The following is a 21008-nucleotide window of genomic DNA, read 5'->3' as shown; positions in this document are numbered from 1 at the left end:
TCAAGAATTATCTTAATTCTACTTTCATCATTGCTTCTTTCAAATTGTATTGAGGATAAATATATATGTTTTATATGAAACTATGTTTGTATTGGTTAATTGCTAATTTAAGCGTAGCAAATAATTTTGCCATGGTTGCTTTATCAATACTTTTTCAATTAAACCTATCATATGTGACCATAATAGAGTCCAAACAAGAAAATCGAATCATCATAAATATCGTCGTTAAAATATGAACAAAGCTCGCTCAATCAGTGGATTGAGTTCAGTATTTTGTAAACTGTTCGTTACGAATAAGCTCAAACGTAGAGCTTAACGTTTTGAATTATTGAAATACGTGAGAGATTCAATAAAATAGCTCAATAATACAAGATATAAGCTAATTTGAAATATGTTTTGCAAGTTGTGTATGGTTTATCAGATATCAATTCTTATCACATCAATTTGTGGGATAAATTATGACGGGTGAGTCATAAGCAATTATGTAAAAAAAAAACAGTTTTACTTCTTGGAAAATTTTGTTTCTTATCTTGCGTTATAATTATCTATTTTATGATACAAGGAGTATTTTAAACAAATAACTTTGAAAATTATTTTTTACTGAGAAAAATGACAACACAAATATAAAAAAAAGATACAAGATTATTAATTTTACAAATCTTTTTCTCATTACGAGAAAAATTGAATAATTTTATTATAAAGAGTTTAATATCGTTGATTCTACAAATTACTTGCTTTCCAATACAAAAATTGGAATAATTTAGCTATAAATTGTACGAGGCTTTCCCAGTAACGCGGTATCAAGAATCAGTATTGATGAAGATCGAAAAGTCGGGGTATGATGTATGGGGTCGGTCGCGAACAAATGGCACGAAGATTTTGGTACCGCCATATCTTGAAAATGCATTCAAGGACATGATGAATGAGACAGGAATTTCTATAAAAGTATTTATTTTCTACAGTTTAATGATTATTGATTAAGATTATTAATTTATTATAGGAGTAAATATAATAAACCACGTCTAATTTTATTATTTTATGCTATATTTATGCTATATAGTTTTTAATTATATTTTATCAATTTTATGTTTTTTTGTAAATACATTTAGACAATGTTTGCTTCTATATATGTACGTTTTTTTTGCAACAATCACAATTTTATTAATTACTTTTCAAGGTGCTTCGTAGGAATATAAAAAGCGTCGTAGATCGGTCAAGAAAGGCTCGACGCCAAAATACGCGTCGATTTATCGGCACCTCGAAAAATAGCTTCGATTTTGACCGATTTCTGCGATATGAAGAAATTATTAATTTCATACATAATTTAGTGAGACACAGTAAATACGCGGAGATTATTAATATAGGAAATAGTTTCGAAGGAAGACCAATTATCGGCTTGAAAATAGAAGGATCTAAGAATATTCCGGTAATTTATCTATTTTCCATAAGCTTGCGAAATTAATTAATCTATTGGGAAAGAGAGATATATATATATATATATATATATATTGCTAAGAGTAAAATATTTGTACTATTTTCAACTTATTTAATTTTTAAATTAAATATACGTATATAAATATTTTAGCATATAAGTTAACTATTCATTGATATTTCCTTATCAGAAAATATTTATTGACGCTGGTATTCACGCTCGCGAATGGGCGGCTCCGATTACAGCCTTATACTTGATGAAGATGATGGTTGATCACGAGGATACGTTGCATGAGAAAATTTCAATTTATGTTATCCCTGTAGTGAACCCAGACGGATATGAGTACTCCCACACTGTAGATCGTTTCTGGCGAAAGACTAGATCGAGAATTGATGGCACCGAATGTGTCGGGACTGACGCAAATCGCAATTTTAATTCACACTGGGCCGGTACTTGTTCAATTTAGCACAGATAATTTGTTTAACTATTTTCTTTTATTTGTTAAAGTGTGTAAAGAAAATGATGACACGTTTAAGTTTCTATTTTAATGTGTATTCGATTTAATGAAGAGTGTCGACATTTTTTCTCATGCTTATATCGATGTAAATGTAATAATTCTCAATTTCTAAGAGTTTGGAGCCAGTCCAGATCCCTGCTCGGACATATTTCCAGGACTTGAAGCTTTTTCAGAACCGGAAACGCAAGCGATACGCGATACTATTTTAGCGATCGAACCAGATTTATATCTTACCTTTCACAGTTACGGCCCGGTAGTATTCAAGACATCTTTATTTTTATATAAATAATTAAATAACGTAATTATAACTATTTTCTTTTCCCACAGATGCTGCTGTATCCTTGGGGTTTCACAAAGTCTTTGCCGAGTAATTGGCAGGAATTGGTACACAGTTTCCTAAAAATGTTGAACAAATATTGAGAAATATTATTCTTTGAAATTATTTATATTTACATACTTAGATGATTTATTTGAATTTTATTCGAATTTTAGTAATATTAAAAAAATAGTTTATGTGAATTTTGTTTGAACAGTTGAACTCTTGAAGAAGGCGAATGGCTTTAAATTACAAATTAGCTGCCGACAAGTTATATATATATAATTATTTTAGGACAAATTAGCGAAGATTGCAGCGCACAAATTGAAACAGCTGAATGGACAGGATTATACTATTGGCAGCTCTGCAAATGTCCTCTGTAAGTCATGATGGCAACTATCTTGACATACAGCAAAAAATCTATTATTCGATTTTTCAATTATATGCATTTTATGTATGTATAATCACAGTGTTAAAACAAATTTAGATTTAGCGTCTGGAGCAAGCGACGATTGGGCGATGCAAGTGGCAAAGGTGCCACTAGTTTATACCATGGAATTACCAGATTATGGCGAAGGATTTATAACACCAATAGAAAAAATAAAGCCCATGGTTAGGGAAACTTACAAGGCTTTTAAAGTATTTGTGAAATATGTCTGCGCTCTTCGCCATATTAATTGTTCATAATTTTTTAATTATGTACTCATACTTTATATTGATAAGTGTTAACGAAATTTGCGATAAATGATATTGATATCCATAATAAAATTGGCATAAAAGATTATAGTATATAGTATACAATTTATATATATATATATAATGTATAAATAAGAATTTTATGTACAATACAATTATGTTATATTGAAAAATGTTATAAATAGAAACAGAATTGTGTTTCTAAAATTGTGTGTAACTAAAATTCTTACATTATTTATATAATTTGCAACTATATCGTAATCTCTGTCAAGTTTATTATAGATATCGCTAAGTTAATGGTCTTCCTCTTTTTATTAATATTTATTAATATAAATATAAATATATATTAATAAATATTTTATAAAAATAAATAATACAAAAATAAACGCGCTTTATATTTAGAGATATTTCCTATATTAAATTATAATTTTATGAATTAAACGCGATTATAACTAATTAAAATGATCAAATCTCTATCTTTAAATATAAGTTTTCATATTTTATATTTAAAAAAATAATATCGAACGCTATAAGGTTAATTTAAATTGATTTTTTAAATATTTTAACAATGGTGTCGGTATTTGAGCAATGAATTTAGAATTTTACCATTGCATAATTTATTCCTTTTTTAGTAATGAATTTAGTGTTTATTTTAATGATGAATTAGGTAATAAAATTAGAATTTTGTCATTGCATCATTTATTCCTACGATCGGATGAAGAGTGACATTGCGTTATTAGTGACAATTTCAAAAGCATTTTAGAAATCTTGACGTTGCTATTTTCGATTGACAAGCGAATCGTGTCTGCGGGCGCTAAATCGAGGTATCGTGATTTAAAATTTTGTGGCGGTAAACAGACATTTTGCAATTAGTTAGCTCAGTCATGGCAAAAATAAATGTTGTGCACAAAAAGATAAAAATAGGGAAGAAAAATAGAACGCGTAACAATTGTTGCAAGATTTTTATTTGTGTCGATAAAATGCATTATGTCAGTTCTTTTTACACGTCAGTATAACTATTTCAATCACTCGCGATGTTTTTTAATAATCAGAATAACGAAAATATTTAACGTTGGCAATTGTAATTCTGGTAATTCTAATTTCTTACTTTGCGGTTTCTAACAATTCTGAACCGATAAACCGATTGAACCTCTATTTTTCTAACGAATGAAAGAATAACTTGGAAAAGAGGGTTGAAAGAGGGTTTTAGGGGGTGCAGAAGAGGGTGGAAGAAAGCTTCGGTGGTTCGGCTTCTTTACTCAGCTGCATCACGTGCGATGCGCGCGCGAATTCAAGCGATTATGCAAATTTTGCATTAAAATGCATTCTATCGAAATCTCCAACTATTCGGCGAAAGGCGACATGAAAGACGTCGTGACGCTTTTTGCATTTGCGCCTGTGGTTTGCCCTTCCACTTTCTAATTTCTTGTCGTAATTGCATCGGCAATGTACATCGTACACAATCTTTATCACACACATGTATTACAAATTATTTTTTTTTTATTGGCATAAAATATAAAGGGCCGTTAGGAGCTATGCTTATTTGGCCAATGCTTTTATAGCGAGATCTGACGTTATCCGAATCTAATTCATAATTTTAAACCGTTTTTCTTTTAAAATTCTTAATTCCTATGTGTATGTGTAAATGTGAGTGTATATATGTATGTAAGACTGTAGTGTGTGAGCTTCGTGGATTTGTTAAATGCGATTCGGTCATTCTTGCGGATTATTGCAAATTAATCACATCTAAGGATATCGCGAGACATCTATTTTTTATATTGTGTCGTTATGTAAAATAATCTCTCTGCATATTAATTCATATAATTTAAAATAATTAATTCAAATGGCATCTTACTCATTTTACATGTGTATTATTATTTTATTATGAAATATTACATCTTTTATTTCCCATATTCAACTCCGCGCAAATCATCTTACAAATTTACTCAAATTGCGCGTACATTTTTTTCTGGGGAAGTAAACTTATCTTTTTGCTACTATTTTGTTGTTGATAACTGGGACAAAAAGAACTTTGTTTCGAGTCGTCTTTCGACTGTTGTGCTTTAACGTTTGTTTACGCCGGAGCTTCGATTAGCGCCTCGAAGAAAGTTCTCGTCCGAAACTTTGCCGAGTTATACAAAAGATTGCCGATGAAATGCCGGTTGACTTCCTACGACAGACTTTTCTTCGTCCTACGAATTTGTTTACGACGGAAAACCATGAATGTCTGTCTCAGAAGAGATATTGCAAGCGCGCGCATAGACAGTTTTTTTTTTTTTTTTAATATTATAATGGAATACCATAAATAATGTATTGCTGTTATTACGTTATTAGAAATATATTATTAGCAATAAATTGGCGAAAATGTTTTAGTTCACGAAAATATAGAAAGACATGTAGAGCGAAGTAGCTTTCTTTAGGATTTTTATTTTTCGTGCTCGTAGCTATTTTCCTGGGTCGAGTCTTCGAATCATCGTCGTCAATTTTGCGGAGAAATACGTACCGGTAGCGAATCGATAGTACGAGAGAACTTTCTGAATGTCCATTCGATTCCTCTTCGTCCGCAGAACTGCAGACGAAGAAAGTCGAGTCGTCGAGAACGTCGTCAGATCACAAAGAGATGATGGCCGTTGAGGGTTGATTTATAGCAAAGTGCAAGAAGTCTATACCACTCGAATAAACATATATCTGCCCTCTGACTTTAACTTTTTACACGATTTTTATGCGCGTTTTGCACGCATATGGACCACTCGCGGAACAGACCCTCCTCCACATTTATTTCGCATTGATGAGGCTGATAAGGCGGATTTTCCTTGAGCTCTCAATTTCTCACCCTTCGAGCGTTTGTCTGAAGAGATATGAGAAATTCTGGTTTAAAAAACTTGATGGTGTTTTTTTTATAATATACTTATATATATGTAATTTGTAATCTCTATTCGTCGATACAATTATATAATTATTTTATTATTTATATTGTACAAGTTTATAATTTTACTAAGCGTTATTTTATTTCAGGTGAAAATACTATTTTTTACGATAGAGAAAAATGTATTCGGCGTCTTTTTTATATTTTAAACGTACTTTTCGGGCGAATTGTGCAGTTTTTAGCATTTCAATCTAAGCTTCTCGGAATTATTAAACAAGATTTGTGGATATAGCGGACGAGCTGCGTTCGACGAACGTCTTCGGTGGCATTAGCAGCCTGAAATCTGTTCGTGGCAGCGACAGCAACAGGATCAGACCAGCCTCCCTTTGAAGGAACCGATTGACATGCAGGGGGCGGGGCGAGGGTGAGAGGGTGTATATCCTGTTAATTACACGATCTCGGATTTGCCTGTGACGTTAGACGTCTCGGCCACGACGTCTGTTTCCTGATAGACAGATTGAGTTGCCTTCCGCATTATGGACGATTAATAATAATCGTCTTCCTGCCTTCCGATCCATAAATTGTAATAAGGTCTCGCTGCATCTTGCTATTCACGTTTGAAATAACGCCACATCGATGTTTATTTTTTGATCACATTCATAAGATATTAGGAGATAAAAAAATATATCAGGTTTTAATATGTTAATAGGTAATATTAGAATTTTGGCAAATAATCCTCCTTTGAAATCTACAATATCTAATTTTCCTACATATTAAGTAGCTTGCAAACTAATGACAATAATAATGATAATAATAATCCTTTATAATATAATTATGGTTTTTAATGGGTTAATGTCAGTCATTAATAATCGGATATGTTCTAATTGACAATTTCGGCGCCCGATTGTTAATTGATGATTTCGATATGGTTTTGCGATTGACGATTTTGTGAACGCCGAAACCGAATGTAAAATAGCGAACCACTTTATTACGCGAAATAATCGTGAATTCGGCTTTGTCAAATACATATGTGGTTTCTCGATTCTTTATTTCGTATTCCCTAAAGTCAGATATATACAATGAAAGTATTAAATAATACATTGCAGTTTATATAACATAAATCAACTATTTTATTATTATTTTCTTTCTTATTACTGTTGTTCTTTCTCGTTTATTGTAGTTAACGAAATAACAAAAAGTGGAATGATTGATAAATTTATGGAAAAAATTACAACATTCGACCGTCGCGATCGGCGGACATTTGTTTGTCTGATAGATAGGACTGCGAAATTTATTCGCGATCTGGGAACCTCCACCACATCTGTCAGCTGCAACTGCGAAAATCGGGAAAATCTACGAGCGTGGAAAAAAGTGCGAAACGAATTCGCGAGATTCGCGATGTTGAAGTGGCATCAAAGGCGAACTTGACGTGCATATTATCCTGATTATCCTGACGTTAATGCGACATTAATCAATAACACGGAGTCAAACGATCTACTTGAAATTTAATAAGGAGGAATATTTCGCCGTGTATTTGCGCGTGAAATTCGCAAAAACAAATTCAATTTTAATTATTTACAACTCGAACATTATTAATAATTGTGATGGTTGAAACATGCCTCGACTTTTCGACAAAAATAAAATCATTAAAATTAATACTGACAAAAAAGTATGTTAACAATAATAAAATATTAATAATTATTAACAATTTATCCCAAATTTGTTTAAAAAAGCCCATTTTTATATAGCCTACACTCCGCAAAAATTGTAGCAAAACAAGCAAGTAGCGGCACATATTTAGAAAACCAATATTTTATTTATAATACTTATAGTAATTTTAAAAGAGAAGAAAGCTCTAGAATAAAGCTTTATTCCGATTTTCCAGCTTTAAAATACATATATCTTGGAAGGATTAAATTTATAAATTATCCTTTCCGTTAGCTTGATTCCAAAAAAATCAGTAGCAGGAGTGAGTAAAACGATTGGCGAATTAATTTCTCGATTCTCACGCGTTTTCTCTTGCCTCGTAGCTCATCAAATATTTGCGCGACTTTTCGCGCCTTAATGTATCCGCCGGATCTTCGCGTTTGTTGTACTTGGGAATTTGCGGTTCCGCGTAACTTTATTCGCCTTTAGCGAGGGCTTAAACTTTGCTTCTCTTCTCTTCGCAGGAAAACTTCCCTCGAGGAAACATTAACGATGGATTTCCTGGAGAGGATCAATAAAGAGCATTTTCTTTCTCCTTTAATAATGAAACTGATCGATATTCTGATTATATATATGTGTGTGATAAAATAAAATAATCCAACAGATGTTATAAAAGTCTCATAATTACTTTTTTTTAGTTTTCGCACAGATATGCTGCAGAAAATTGAGTAGAAACGAAAGAAACTTTCTAACTTTTCTTTACAAATGGATACTGTTGTGTGAGATCGATCTTCTAACGAGGAAATCAACCAACTTTCCTCAGAGTAATTTAAAAATGAGAGATTTTTATCTATAGTGTATTCGACAATGAATTGAACTTCTCAATAATAAAGTCGCGCATAGCGCGATGATTCTTGGTTCATTAAAATTCTTTTTAATTGAAAAAAGCAGAAATTTGTTCCATTTTTAACTATGGATTTTTGTTTCACAGATTTTTAGACAATTAAATTTTACAACTGGACCAATTAATTATTATTTTTATGCTTTAATTTTTTGCAGAATTATAAACGTAGATATTTTTTGTTAAGTACATTTTTTCTCTCTTCTTAAGTGTTTTAATAAACATTTTTAAATATTAATTTTCTATATTAATTTTTTAGACTTTAAACTTATTTTTGAACAGGATCCGAATTGATTTATAATTAATGTAGGAGTTCTTTAATTTTTTCAAAACAAAATTGATGAAATAATTAATTTATAACAATTTTTAGATTGTAGTTAAATATGTAAGTACAAAGGAGAAAGGAGATATTAATAAAATAATCAATTAAAAACACATAAATTGCAGTCCATCTTATTTTACATTTGGATGCATTTTTCTTTGTGTGCAGGTGCGAATTTCAAGGAACGTAAAACATGCGTATGAAAAGCACACTTTATAAAAGCTCTTCCACGCTTTTATACACACGCAAGCCACGCACACGCATAACATGACTTAAATCGTACGCTCGCAAAAATCCATATTCTTATTTACAGATATAATTACAGATCTAATTTACTTCAATCCCTTTAACAGGCCATAATTATAATGCAATAAATTTTGTAATTAAAAATAATTATATAATTATTAATTAATATGCCATATAATTGTGTTTTCAGTTTCGAAAAATTTGGGTTGATGAGAAAAAAAACATTTAAACAATTAAATCATAATTTTTAGATCATGATTAATACAAGAATCAGTGATCTTTAATTATTAATTAATTTATTATTTTGTATTATTTTTTCTAACAGGTATGTTAATAAGTGATAAAATTTTTATTCTAAAAATGGAATTTTGGCCGTTAATGGATTAATTTCCAAATATTGGTAATCGTTATATTATTTACATTAACATTTATTGCGCGCGTTTACAACTTGTATTTATTTGATTATCGCCAAGTCGTAATAAATATACATACATGCAATATAAGATATAACTAAATGGTATATTTATATGTTTCATATGCAATATGTACAACAGCCTCTTTGTACGTTAAAATTTGTCTCATAGAAAATGATTATAATAATTAGTAAGATTTTCTATGATATGTTTGAATATTTTCTTTTCTCGACAAAAATAATTCATAATTAATGAAAATATTTCAGAATTATTCAAATTATCTTAAACTACATTAAATTTTAATTATTTCTATAATAACAAAATTAAAGAAGTACAAATTATTTTCAATAAAAATGCGAAAAAATTTCAAGAATTACAATTGTAATTACTGTCATAAGAAACATCGTAATTTTTTTAACTTTTAATTTTCTTTGCAATTTTTTTGTTAAGTAATTTAAATTTTTCTTTGAATTGCATATAATATATTCTTTTTTCAATTATATGAAATATATTATTACTATAATATTATTATTATTATTGTACAAATCAGATCAAGACTGAATATCAATTAAATTGCAATACAATAATAATTATAACTTTCCGCATAAAATGCTAACATTAATTTGTTATAGTTTTGATAACATAATTATTTTATAACATTGAGACATTATAATATAAAAACGTGTTGATAAAATTTTTGTGCAAAAATGAAAAAGAAACAGACATAGTAACAATTTCTGAATTCATATTTAATCGATTTTATATAATTCTAGATTTAAAAATATATAATAAATCTTTTTTTATGGCTGAATTAAATTTAAACGCTAGGTGCAATTTCTATCAATTTAATTCAGCGAAAGAAAATATAAATAAAAGATAAAAATATATAATTAATTTTATCACTAAATTTTAAATAAGTCTCGACGCGATATGACTTCTGTAATTTATTTTTCAATCAATTCAATTTAATTAAATTATGTGCTCTAATTTAATATCTATGCATAGGCCGATATAAAAATCATTAAACAAATTAAATGTGAAAAGGTGGAAAGAAAGAAATAATTAAACTCTCAGAGCGTAGAAAATACCTTTACAAAGAGAGATCTCTTTACATCTTTTTACACGCGATTATTCTAAATCGCAATTGAAGGCTATAACTTTGAGTCTGTTTTGTCACTACGCAGAACCTGTTGCGAGGAGTTCTCCTGGGTAATGCAATCGCGAACGGCCTGCAGAATGATACCTACTCGTCGGTCCAAAGCTTCTAAATGAGGTTCCCATAAAACGGGAGCCACGGGATCCTTTGCCATACTTTGCCGTATAGCTGCGCTGAGCCGCATAGGTCCATTGTGGAAACTGTCACGAGAATTAGGTATTATGTTAATAGAATTTTATTTATTATTGGAATTATATATATATATATACACACTCTAAAATATATATATAAAAACAAGGCGCAGCGAAAAGCGCGCCATAAAAATACACTGAGAAGTTAGTCGCATTCCGTGACCGCAGCCTAAATGTCGCACGATCACTTTGCGTTGCACCTTTCTCGTCTGTGCGTAATTAATCTTAATCGCAATCATTTTATACATCTCGAGTAAAGTTTTCGACTAAACAACTATGAAAAGTGTTGAATTTATTTCCAGTCAATCATCAGCAGGTATTAATTATCTCATTCAAATGATATCAGCAGTTGTGAATAACAAAGAATGTCGAATGTCGAAGCCGTTTTAATATATAAATTAATTTGTATCATTGTATTTTTTGTATTTCAGTGTTCAATGGATAATCGATATCGATTGCGTTTCGTCAAGAAAATGTATTTACACACATGTGTTCGCGTTGTTTCGCGCATTAATCAAGTAAGTGTAATCAAACATCGCGAGTGCATTGTGAGGTTATCGAGATTATCGAGGATCATCGAAACTTCGCCGCAACATATTAATCGAGGCAGATGATTGCTGTTGGCCCACGGTGCTCGAGTGACTGTGAGTTTTCCTATTTTTTCTTATACAGGCAAAAGTTTGCCTAATTTTAAAGCCAAGATAAATATTTTATTTCTGGTTGAGCAGAAATATTCGATGTAACCTACATTTTAAGGTTATCTCATTCAAATACATTAACTCGTAATAATCTGAATTTTTTAATTAATTGGTCGGTTCTTTCTTCACATGTGGAAATCTTGAATTTTGTACATTTCACTTAATGCACAATCTTAATGTTTACCAAATATGCGTGAGCAAACACTATAATATTGTTCTAGCTTTTAAAGCTTTTAAGCAGTAGTATTTTTAAATCAACAATTGGACGACTAAAAGCTTCGAGAACGATAATGAGAGCCATTTCATTAGGATCTTTTAAAGAAATAATTTTTTAATTACCAGAATATATTTATTTGTAATGAAGTATCACTTTTTTTTTAAATTGTAGTAAAATAAACTTCAGCTGAAATTAACTGTAGAACGTAAGATATTATTCATTCGCTTTTCCGACGTTTGCGACAATCTTTTATTCTTGAATTGATATCTCTTATAAAAAGATAATTAGTATTTCGATATTCTTGGCAAAGATAAATCAAATTCTAAATTAAAAAAAATCATTCTTAGATTAATAATACGCGAAAAGCAGGACACTCTGTATATTTGTACAGAATATTCTTGCACGAGTCTAATTTCATATTACATAGTTGCATCAACAATGAGAGCAACCAGGTAAACAAAAGTCCCGGCGGGATGAAAAGGCCGTTCAGTCTCAAGGCTCATCCTTCCTCCTTAATCCTGAAAGAAAGTCCTCCGAGGACTCCCTGGTGAGTAGCCAGCCGGTGGCAAAGCAAAGTGACTCCGAGAGAGTCCACTTTTACCCACGTGACGCGCTGGAATGTGTGCGTTGTATGTGTGTCACCCCGTATAAATAGAGCTTCAAGTCGAGTGTCTGCTCAACCCGATACTTTATTCATTGGCAGTCCCGCCAACCCGAGGAGGCTTCCATTATCGTTCTGAAAGCTTCCGACCGCCCGGTTGTTGATCTAAAAACGCACGTCGCTCGGAGAGAAGCGCCTCGAACTATTATCAATTCTGAAAATCGTCGATATTATTTTCTTGAGGAATTTGATTATTATTGAAAAATTATTTTTAGTCATAGTGGTTTAATAATTTGGAAACAGTTTATTGCTGGTCCAGAGACTATTTTTTGTTGTTTTATTTTTGGTCAGAGCTTATTCAAATTTCGAATGCTTTTACTGGAACTATCTTGTTGTCGTGATAAGTAATTTGGCACTTTAGGAGTTGTCTGTGATTGGTATAGAAACAACATTTTTTTCTCATTATTTTATCGGTCTGCACAAAAAAGTGTTACTGTTTAATTGATAGCGAAGTAAGCGAATTCGCCTCATTGTTATTTTAATTATGTGGCTGATCGAACGATCGGTCGATGTAGAATGTAGAAAATGGACTAACAGAAGGAGAAGGCGCAATCAGCGGTTTATGTGACGAAATAGCGCGGCAGGAAGCAATTATCCTGTAATAACGCGCTTAATGGACGACGTGTGGGCTCCTTTAACTCTGTTGTGTGTATCCGTGTGTGTATGTATTTGTTCGTTCTCTATAATGCTCGTTTGAACATTACCTATTGCATTGTTCATATTTAAATAGACATTTATATATATATATATATAAATTACCCGTGGAAACTGGATCGCGGAATATTTTTGTCCCTTTTCATTAGTTATCTAGTACTTTAATTGTTATCATTTTTATGCAATGATTGTTATCATAATCATCATTATTTCTTAAAAGACCATTTAATAAATCGCAAGATAATACACACACATTGCATACACAATAATATAAAATAATATACACATTTTAATGTGTAAAATATTTTATTTAAAAAAACCTAATCATATATTGAAGAATAAGTAATAATTAACAACATCTTTTAATGTTCAATGTATTATGTGCAAATTTAGGTAATGCAGTTACGTAAATGTTGTCTAAATGTTGTCTAAAATGTTGTCTTGTTGAAATGCATTTAAAAGTAAGTAGATTAATTTAAACGGTTTGTTTGTTTTATACTTGTATAATTTATTTCATACAAAAATTGGAAAACTTATAGAGCGCAATGATAACAAGTTTTTCAGGGAATTGTATATTCCTCATACTGTCGTGTTTTTCAACCGGGTTTTAAAACTAGGCACACGTATAATGGAACATTGAAATGAGAGCAATTGTTTCGATTCGTCGGAGAATTGCCGAATCGCGCGATGGACGCGGTGTCAATCGATCGGTGAAATTTGCAATTCAGAACAGTTGACAGTAGATTCGGTTCCGCGAATTCGATCCCGTCGAAAAAAGGAAACGGGGAAAGCTTTACGATAAGGCGGATTTCGCAATCCGGAGCTGCATTTTATCAGAATTGCCAGGACGCGCTCGTGAATCTTCGCTTTGATGCGGATTCGCGTTTTTACGGACCGCGCGATAAATTCGATGTCCAGCCGGTCGGATTTCGTGGATGCGCGAGCTATCGATCGTATCGGAAATGGAAAACCGGTAAATAATGTCGAGCGCGAGATTAACACTAGTATACAGATTAAAACGCTTATAATTAAATCGTTTGTTTTTGTTATCGATACTGTCGATTGCTGTTATCTGGCTGTCGGGTCGAAATCACGAAACATTTAACACCTCTGGAGAAATAAACTGCGTTATCAGAATTATTGCGGCGACGCGGCATTTCGTAATTCAATAATCCCTTACTATTTTAACAATTAATGGAACATATAATATTGAAGAAGTTGTAAGGCGAGCCACTTGAAATAATCGTGCATTATTTTGTAACGATAAATAATTCTTATACATTTCTGCTATATTATATATAATTATCAATTTTTAATGATTTGTGAAAGAGGTGACATTTCCAAGATTCAAAGTTGGAATAGTTATCACATTAATTATTATTTATCATTATTAGTGTTGCCATATTAAAAATACTAAAACTCACCGGAGTAGAGTACTTAAAGTGGTCTGTCTGATCATGCAGCACTGCAAGATAGGCGCCAAAATCGATGTCTCATCGTGGAAGGGTTTTCCGAATCCTCTTCCGTGGTCCAAATGCAACGTGAAACTATCATTTCCAAAGATCCTAAACGTTTCGTAATGATGGCGATCCATATTGCCCGTTAAAAAATCAAAGACCGCCATATCCATCAGGTCGAGCAATCGTCGACCTTCGTCGTATGGCGAGATTTCTTTTACTAAAGAGCAATAATCGGAATCTGCAGATAATAACATCAAAATTTTATTGGTTAAATATGTATTATTTGAAATAGTATTATTTAAAAATAACAGATTTGAATATTTAGAAATACACGTGACTGAAACGAATAATTATAAACCGAAATGTGTGTGTATATCGATATGCAAAACTATTTTGATCTTAGCTATATTTCGTCTCTTATTGAATTATTCCTCATCTGTATAAATGGAACATTTATTTTTCTCTATGCTAAATATATGTCTTACTTATTTATCATATTATTCTTGTACTTAGAAATTTTTTATTATTTGTTATCTTGATTTAATTAATGTTAACAATGTTGTATTATAACTTTAATCAATTCTTTCCTAACGTTAATGAATGAATAAATAGACTTGTAATCTTGACATTGTTTTTTGATTGTTAGTTGGTTCCTTTAATAATTCTTTATAGATTTTTTATACATTATTTTCGTTATTTTACACTACGGTAAGAAGAAATGTCAAGATCACTTGTCCATTTATTTACTAATTAGTTAGTTTATTGATTGAAATTTTATAATAGTACAATCTGTCAACATTAATTGAAACAAAAGTAATAAGATTTTTAAATACAAGAATAAAATAAGATACAAGAAGGAAACAAAATTTATTTTGAAAACAATGAGTTCAACTACTTATAAATACAACGAAGAAAAAGAAAAATTTTGTCTTTTCTTATAAAATATTTAGAATTCTTTATGAAATTCTGATGACACTCTTAAAGAAATTATCTTGAGACTGTACCGTGTTCCCACTGAGCTTTCTTGCGCTTGTGATAGCTTCTACGCCAAGGGTGTCGCCAAGCCTTTCTGGCCGCGAGAGCTTTGTCAGGTAGAAAAGCGGCGAAGCTACCCTCCAGAGTGTCGGGACTGCCGCAGACCGCATGTGCAGTGTCACAATAGTAACTGCACTTGCCGTGGAAGCACAGGTTGCCGGCTGGGCTCACGAAGAACGTCTTGAGCAGCTCACCGTCGGCGATTTGATAAATTTCTGTTGTAACATTGAGAGTTCGACCGCTCACTGGCATCGCTCTCCGGAAACCCAGAAGTCTGTAACCGAGAAAACAAGATTTGTGTTTTAAAATAATGCGAATAGAAAAGATTAATATTAGCTCCGTGGCGATTTTGAAAACAAAAAGTCCCATTTTATGATAAAAAGGGAATTGTACGGGTCTTCCGTCTTAAATGAGATTTCTTCCCTTTTATAATACGAGAAAATTACGGAATAATATTGTAATAAACGAAATATACGGAATAATATATACAGAATGAACACTTGTGGTAGATAAATTTTTTTTAGATAGATCGAATAAAATCTATGTCACGTCTACTTTTGGTATCTTTATAAGAAATCAATTGTTCCATTTTTTGCTTACAAATAATTGATTTTGCATTTAGAATCAAGCAAAGTTGTTATTCTATATATATTCCATAAAGTATTAGATAAATATTACATTATACCTGTCTAGATGAAAGGAGGCAATTTCGGCGGTATGCCTCTCAAAATCCGTGAAGTAGAAGTGGTTTGGCAAAGTTTGCTGCTCCCTCGGGAACCTGCGATTGATAATGACTCCGGTTATCATTATGATAAAAGCAACATTACATGTAAAACGAGTAAAGTTAGTCAGAAGATTAGGGTCTGTCCTCCTTCTCTGACAAAGTAAAAAATTATGAAAGAAAGATAAAAGCAATGGTGTAATTAACATTCTTTTTATTATAATTATGATTTTGGGAACATTTAAAAAGATGTGCGATGGCCTTAGGACACCCTATGTAAGGAGGAGCGTGTCTGAAAGAAACTCGCGTGCGTAATATTGTGGGTATTATCCGAAATTGCTATATTGCGAAAGATTAAGGCAAATTGCGGCATCAATCGATCGATATCTGTCGCGTGACTTCGTGACCGCCATTGTATATTGCGTAACGCAGTAATCATGCTGATTATATTTGTTACTTTATTCGCTAAATTTGTTATACTTATTACATTTTATGTACAAAATAATTGGCGAAATTTTCGAAATTTTGCGCAAAATAATTGTGTTCTAAAATCTTTAAAAAGCAAGAAATTTTAATTTTTTTTCTAAATATTATTAAAGAATTGATTTCGTTAGTTATACGCCTCATTTCTGCTAATAATTTGTATTACAGTGTATTTTACGAGGCATGATTATTCATTTAGCGGATGAATTAATATAATTGAACAATACACGTATCAATGTTCTGATATAACAATTGTTACAAATCCGTGCTCGTTATTAATCGCTCGCTATTTGATAATTATTCCAATGCTTCCCGATACATAACGCTAAACTTCACTAAAATTATTAGACGTTTCATTTAACTAAGCAAATTAAAATAATAGTGTTACGCAATATACAAACAAATATGATATCATTTAAACGAATAAAAAAGATTTTTTTTATTCTGCGATGTTGCGCCTATTTTTACATACAACCGGATAAACTATCTTATTTTATTATCTTAGATTGACAAATATCAAACTGTGCAACGTGTAGTCTTAACATTGAGCGACAAAAAAGAAAAGAAAGAAACCAAAATTATTCGCCAGGGAAGTGCAGCAAAGGGACAATGCGAGAGCTCAGGCTTTTATTGGTCCCCGAGCTTCTCTCGAGGATCTCTCTTGAGAGGAGCAGGAGGGGCAAAAGAAGGACGAAGGGTCGGGGAAAAGGGGAGGGAAGAGAGAGCTTCAGGAGTTCCGCAAACTCGAGCGCGATCAAATATTTACCCGGTGATCTTGGTGCGGGTTTTACGAGTCGCGCGGTATATGTATATAGATATATACACGTGAGACAGGACAATAAGCACAAGCGAGGAGCATGAATCTCGCGAGCGGGATCCAATCGACTCTGGAGAACAAGGGAAAAATCTACCTCGCAAAAACCGGGTCGATCGAGCAGTTAATTTGAGGTTCGTGTGCGATACGTAGCTTTCTTTTTATTAACAAATTTAATTTTCTAAATTTTCATAGACATAGAAATATATGATAGATAATAAATCCGTTATAAATGTGACTCCTAACTCCGCTCAATTAAATCGCCAAATTAAATTTATTCCATAAAATATAAATCGTTACTTCCATAAAGTTAGTCTCGAAACTTTACGAGATAATATTAAATGCGAATTCAGTGCGCAAATCATAAAAGAAATACAATATAAAGGCAGCAATCGTATAAAGGGAATATGTCGTGAAGAATATTTTTGTCCTCTTCCCGGAGAGATTGAGCAAATTTTGTCCAAGCAAGTAACGAGAGCTTATTGCGGCCAGCTCGCCATCTCGCCGAAATTCTCGCCGCCGCTCTCGCGGGGTCGCAAACTTTCCCGGGAACTTATTGGCGAACTTATTACTGGAGTTTAAGCCGCGCGAGCGGCGGCCACTTATCGTGGAATCTTCGGCCCACTGGAAGTTTAAAGGGTTTCGGACTCGTGTGAAGCCCACTATGAGAGCGAAAGAGAGGGGAGGGCGAAGGGAGGACTGAGAGAGCGAGAGAGTTGCAATATGAGCCTTGTCTGAAAATTTCTCTCGATCTTTCCGGATATTGCACCGCATCGCCATTCCTTTACTTAGCGTATCCCGAAGAGCATTATTGGAATGTTGATTATTATAAATTGAGGAGCGATTACACGATAATTTAGAAAAAAATGATTATTGCTGCTATTGCCGTATTGTATTTCTTATCGATTCTCTGAAGATTCTATTACGATACATGATATTTGCGTTGCTTGAAATACGCTCTAATGCTTTTACATTACTATTTTATATTGAGTAAAAATTTAAAAACCTACATTCGTGTTTGATTTGAAAGCGTTAGAAACAACGTACGGAGTCATCACGTTTTGAAACGAAAACGAGTCGAGCGGACATCAATTGAATTTCAATTGAAGTCGTCACGTCGCGATAAGGTGACGCGCAAAAAAGCACGTGTGCCTGGAAACACGAAACAATGGCGTGTGTGACATATCATTCGCGTGAAAGACGATATAAGAAGAAAAAGAAGAGCGACGGAAGAGGGGAGGGGGATGATGAAGGGGGGCCGGTTGCTCGAGAGTGTTTCTCTCACGGCACGAGACGTGCGCTCAGGACACCACTTATGTAATTGCGCTCGTAATCTGATCCGTGTAACTTCGTCAGTGGGAAAAACCGAGAGAAGCGATTATGTGTCCGCTTCACGTCGGATCTTATCAATCTCGGCTTTACGAGAGATCAGCGCAGATGTTCCAGAATTTTTATTAATTCTAAGTATTGTTATGAAATCTTTTTTTTTTTTTATTCTTTTTTAATGTAGAACTTCGCGAAAATTCGCCGATTGTAAGAAATTAGTTTGGAAAATTCTTTCGAAGTTTTCGTACGAGAAATGTTAATTATAAATGATTTCAGTAGTCTATTCTTGAAACACTTTTATACATCCTATACGTGTCAAATAATAACTTCCCGCGGCAATTTTGACGTTAACGAAAGGCGATACACTTGCAAATTTGCAAATAGACTGTGAATTCAAGACGGCGATTCGGGCGATGTCTCGGCGTTAATTTGGGCGCTATCGGGACGACATTTCCCGCAGGGGCGTCGCGATGCCTTGCCGTCACCGACAAACTGCCGAAGTAATTTCGCGCGCTGCCTGCCTGCGACCCCAAGATACGCCAAGAACTTTGCCACACTCTGTGGTCTCGCTACCATCACTTGTGCGAGTCGCAAAAGCTGACCTCTCCTTCGTAATTTGCACACGATCACTCTTAATTAGCGCCATAATCGCGCAATTTGCGTTCGCGATATTCATTTTGTTTGATAGATATCTATGTGATTGAAACATCAATAATTATCACTACTTCCATCGGATGGAAAGATTGATACTTTTATATAAATTGATTTTTATTAAAATGTGTTTAGTGCACGGTTGATCTGATTTGCGGTAGAATTTTTTTGTATCACCGTTGGCCTAAAAAGCTAAAAAAACTGCCCTTAGGAATAGGGATAAAGAGCGAAAGTGTTAAATATAGTTACATCTGGTGTATTGATTGTGTACTTACCGCATTGGTTTGAACAGCGCTTGCATGTTATCACCGTAATCAATGACTAGCTTTAATTGCGTGCCACCGTCCTTCTGAACTGGAACAAATCAAAAGCAAAATAATTTTAGATACATAATATTTTAATGACAATTATGCACTTTTATTTAAAAAAAATTCCGTTCAATAATTCAAATAATAATCGATAACTTCTTATTAATCATATCGTTGGAATAATTAGGATGCTTTTCGTAAACCGCATTTAAAAAACCGCGATAAAGCTAAGCGATTGCTTAGCTCTTGAATCATCATAAGCATTAAGTAATCTTAGTCGATAATTGATCGCGTAGCGATGAATCGTCGCGACCAAATAATAAAGTGTCCGTCGTCTGCGGTCTGAATTAAGTATACGACATTTACAAGATTACTTATACAGTCGGGACGAGAGATCGATATAACCGAAGCAAAATTATCCGAGTAAACCACTACGCTGTAATAATCTATCAGCAAATTAAATTTCTATATTGATGATTTTACAATTAGAAGTGTCATCAGGGCAACTTATAATTAGCTAATGCGAATCGAGCAATTGACATATTGCATCTTTTATACATCATATGTATCTTCCATGAAAAATGTGCCTTATATTTTACTTTTCTGAATAGTTTATATTATCTGGCATAGATTATTTATATATAATCAAACGTATTTTTATGCATAGCTTCAATTAAGTTGAATAATAACTTTTCAGCTTATACTGATGATACGTCAACTGAATTGCCATCACGTGGATAATTAGACTAATTAACACGGTTAATTAAATACATTTCCTATTATTCTCGATGAATGTTAGTTCTCAAAATTACACAATGAGCATTAAAAAAATTATAAAAACATAAAACATTAAATTATATTCATAAGATATAATTATAGAGTTAATGTTTATACGAAAGAATTTGCAAAATATTAATTCAACTAAAAATTACGAACTTTACGATCAATTTATATATAATATATACAATATATAATAATATTATATTATTTATATATAATATATAATTAGAAATTACATTACTACACTTACCGACATGAAGAATCGGTCTGGTTGCCATTTCGTGGAGCAACTGGTCCACGTACTTCGAATCCTTAGGGTATAACTCCAACCTCGAGATTTGCAGGTGAAACTTCTCCAAGGTCGTGCTATTTTTCCTGCAATGAGAAAATTTGCACATAATAAATCATATAATATGAAATATTTTTGAAACACAGATATTGAAAATATGCACTGTATATGAAGATTAATCTAGATTTTTTCAAGCAATTAATGTTTC

At 32.5% G+C, this 21008-nt stretch overlaps 2 protein-coding genes and 1 long non-coding RNA gene across 4 annotated transcripts in view; 2 read left to right on the top strand and 1 right to left on the bottom strand.

Annotated features, from left to right (window-relative positions):
- The first annotated feature begins 122 nt into the window (after positions 1-122).
- LOC105673299 (carboxypeptidase B) lies at positions 123-3986 on the top strand. The gene is made up of 7 exons (XM_012368832.2): positions 123-945; positions 1178-1426; positions 1623-1881; positions 2063-2202; positions 2277-2333; positions 2560-2644; positions 2753-3986. Exons 1-7 carry the CDS (start codon positions 817-819, stop codon positions 2950-2952), a joined length of 1119 nt encoding a protein of 372 aa, XP_012224255.1. The 5' UTR covers positions 123-816; the 3' UTR covers positions 2953-3986.
- Positions 3987-8801: 4815 nt separating this feature from the next.
- LOC105673323 (uncharacterized) overlaps positions 8802-21008 on the bottom strand; it is a 48422-nt gene continuing 36215 nt past the window's right edge. For both annotated transcript variants that reach the window (XM_012368859.2, XM_012368860.2), the window contains 6 exons: positions 20762-20886; positions 19699-19777; positions 16114-16206; positions 15398-15702; positions 14358-14631; positions 8802-10712 (listed from right to left, as the gene is read on the bottom strand). In XM_012368859.2, coding sequence (XP_012224282.2) covers positions 10508-10712; positions 14358-14631; positions 15398-15702; positions 16114-16206; positions 19699-19777; positions 20762-20886 — 1081 coding nt within the window. In that variant the 3' untranslated portion in view covers positions 8802-10507. The remainder of the gene's footprint in view (positions 10713-14357; positions 14632-15397; positions 15703-16113; positions 16207-19698; positions 19778-20761; positions 20887-21008) is intronic.
- Positions 10933-21008, top strand: part of LOC105673331 (uncharacterized) — a 50888-nt gene continuing 40812 nt past the window's right edge. Inside the window, exons 1-2 of the long non-coding RNA XR_010890018.1 lie at positions 10933-11019; positions 11135-11347. This is a non-coding gene — a long non-coding RNA (uncharacterized lncRNA). The remainder of the gene's footprint in view (positions 11020-11134; positions 11348-21008) is intronic.

The sequence above is a fragment of the Linepithema humile genome, chromosome 4 (assembly GCF_040581485.1).
Source record: "Linepithema humile isolate Giens D197 chromosome 4, Lhum_UNIL_v1.0, whole genome shotgun sequence".
Lineage (NCBI taxonomy): Eukaryota > Metazoa > Arthropoda > Insecta > Hymenoptera > Formicidae > Linepithema > Linepithema humile.
The sequence above is the reverse complement of the archived record's forward strand: the minus strand, read 5'-3'. Positions and strand labels throughout refer to the sequence as shown.

Coding starts and splice junctions, on each gene's coding strand:
- LOC105673299 (XM_012368832.2), top strand. CDS start 817: ATGAAGATCGAAAAGTCGGGGTATGATGTATGGGGTCGGTCGCGAACA. Junction 2,203..2,276: donor CCTTTCACAGTTACGGCCCG/GTAGTATTCAAG, acceptor CTTTTCCCACAG/ATGCTGCTGTATCCTTGGGG. Junction 2,645..2,752: donor CAGCTCTGCAAATGTCCTCT/GTAAGTCATGAT, acceptor AAACAAATTTAG/ATTTAGCGTCTGGAGCAAGC.